Source organism: Trypanosoma conorhini, assembly GCF_003719485.1.
Source record: "Trypanosoma conorhini strain 025E chromosome Unknown Tco_14.4_contig_00168, whole genome shotgun sequence".
Classification (NCBI taxonomy): Eukaryota; Euglenozoa; class Kinetoplastea; order Trypanosomatida; family Trypanosomatidae; genus Trypanosoma; species Trypanosoma conorhini.
In genome coordinates, this window is record NW_021704252.1 from 1 (window position 1) to 1,336 (window position 1,336).

At 50.1% G+C, this 1,336-nt stretch overlaps 1 protein-coding gene across 1 annotated transcript, besides 5 other annotated features; it reads left to right on the forward strand.

The window, feature by feature from the left end:
• Positions 1–17: 17 nt before the first annotated feature.
• Positions 18–60: a microsatellite.
• Positions 61–144: 84 nt separating this feature from the next.
• Positions 145–184: a microsatellite.
• Positions 185–242: 58 nt separating this feature from the next.
• Positions 243–267: a microsatellite.
• Positions 268–344: 77 nt separating this feature from the next.
• Positions 345–374: a microsatellite.
• A 70-nt stretch (positions 375–444) lies between these two features.
• Positions 445–478: a microsatellite.
• Positions 479–715: 237 nt separating this feature from the next.
• Positions 716–1,336, forward strand: Tco025E_03625 (uncharacterized protein; the record flags this gene model as incomplete). Its single annotated transcript, XM_029370543.1, has 1 exon — positions 716–1,336. A coding segment is annotated over one exon (621 nt), but the record flags the coding sequence as incomplete, so codon positions are not given.

The following is a 1,336-nucleotide window of genomic DNA, read 5'->3' on the forward strand; positions in this document are numbered from 1 at the left end:
CTGTTTTCTTTTCTAGCTATATATATATATATATATATGTAGGATATATGTATATAATATCTTTCATTTTTCTCTTGACATTTTCATCTGCGCCCCCCCCCCTTTTTTTTTTAAATTATTCCTTGCGATCGCTGCTCGGGCTACTGTTTTTATATTTTGTGTTGTTGTTGTTCTTTTTTGGTTTCCCTCGCCTTCGTTTTGCCGCAGTTGTTATTTTTTCCGGGCGAGGAAATATTTGACTTTTTTTGTTTTTGTTTTTGTTTTTGTGTGTGTGTCCCTCTCTTCTCTCCCCCTCTCCCTCTGCAGAGCACTTATTGGTGACTTCTATGTGTTATGATCGGCTCTTTGTTTTTTTGTTTTTTTGTTTGTTTTTTGCCCGCGGCTTTTCTTCCTCCCTTCGACTTCTTTCCTCTCTTTCTCTTTTCGTCTGATTGTTTGGTCCCGTATTATTATTATTATTATTGTTATTATTACTATTGTTTTTGCCTACACTACTCAGCGCCCCGCACCCTCCGCCGCGCGTAGTGTGTGTGTCAGGGCCACGATTCTGTTGAGGCGTTCTTGCACTTGTTTGGGGATGACATTTGTTGTTTTTCCCCCTGTTTGTTTGTTTGCATGTCTTACTTTCGCAGTCGTTGCGCAGTGGGGTTGCCTCATTGGCGACGCCGCAGGGTAGCGGATCGACTCACATTGTCTGCCGCCGCGGACTGCGCCTATGAGCGGACGGCGCAGCATCTTCAATGCGCCACTTGCCCCCTGGGCTGATGCCGTGGTGCGCTCGGTGTTGCTGGAGAAGGCACCATCCGCGGCGCGGCCCAAGACGCACGCGCTCACCCCGTCACAGGTATCTCAACTGGGCCTCTTCGTGCGGCCGGAGTACGCTGGCGATGCCATACTTCCGGAGGAGGCCTTGTGGGACGACACAATTCATGCCGGTTTTGCGCGGGCAGTTCTTGTTCACTCCAAACGCCTGAGAAGAATTACTAGACGTCGCGGCGATGTGCTCGCCGCGGTAGACTTCACCGCCCCTGCTCTTTCTTCCAGAGGTGTTGCACTTACTTCTTCAGAGGCGGAGATGAATACGTTGAGCACAACAGCGGAGGAGCGTGGCTATGGCGCACCCTTTTGGCTCACTCGTGAGGAACTCGAGTACTTTCTTTTTTCTAACCTGAGACTGCGGTTGTTTTGGGGCCTTGGGGCGTCTCGTCACGTACATGCTTCGCGTACGGGTGCGCCAATACCCTCCGTGGAGGTGACAAACGACCGCGGAAGAAAATGCCGCGTCATGAATGTATCCGAGTTTGCCACAGCGAAACCTCGCAAGGAAGGCGGCCTG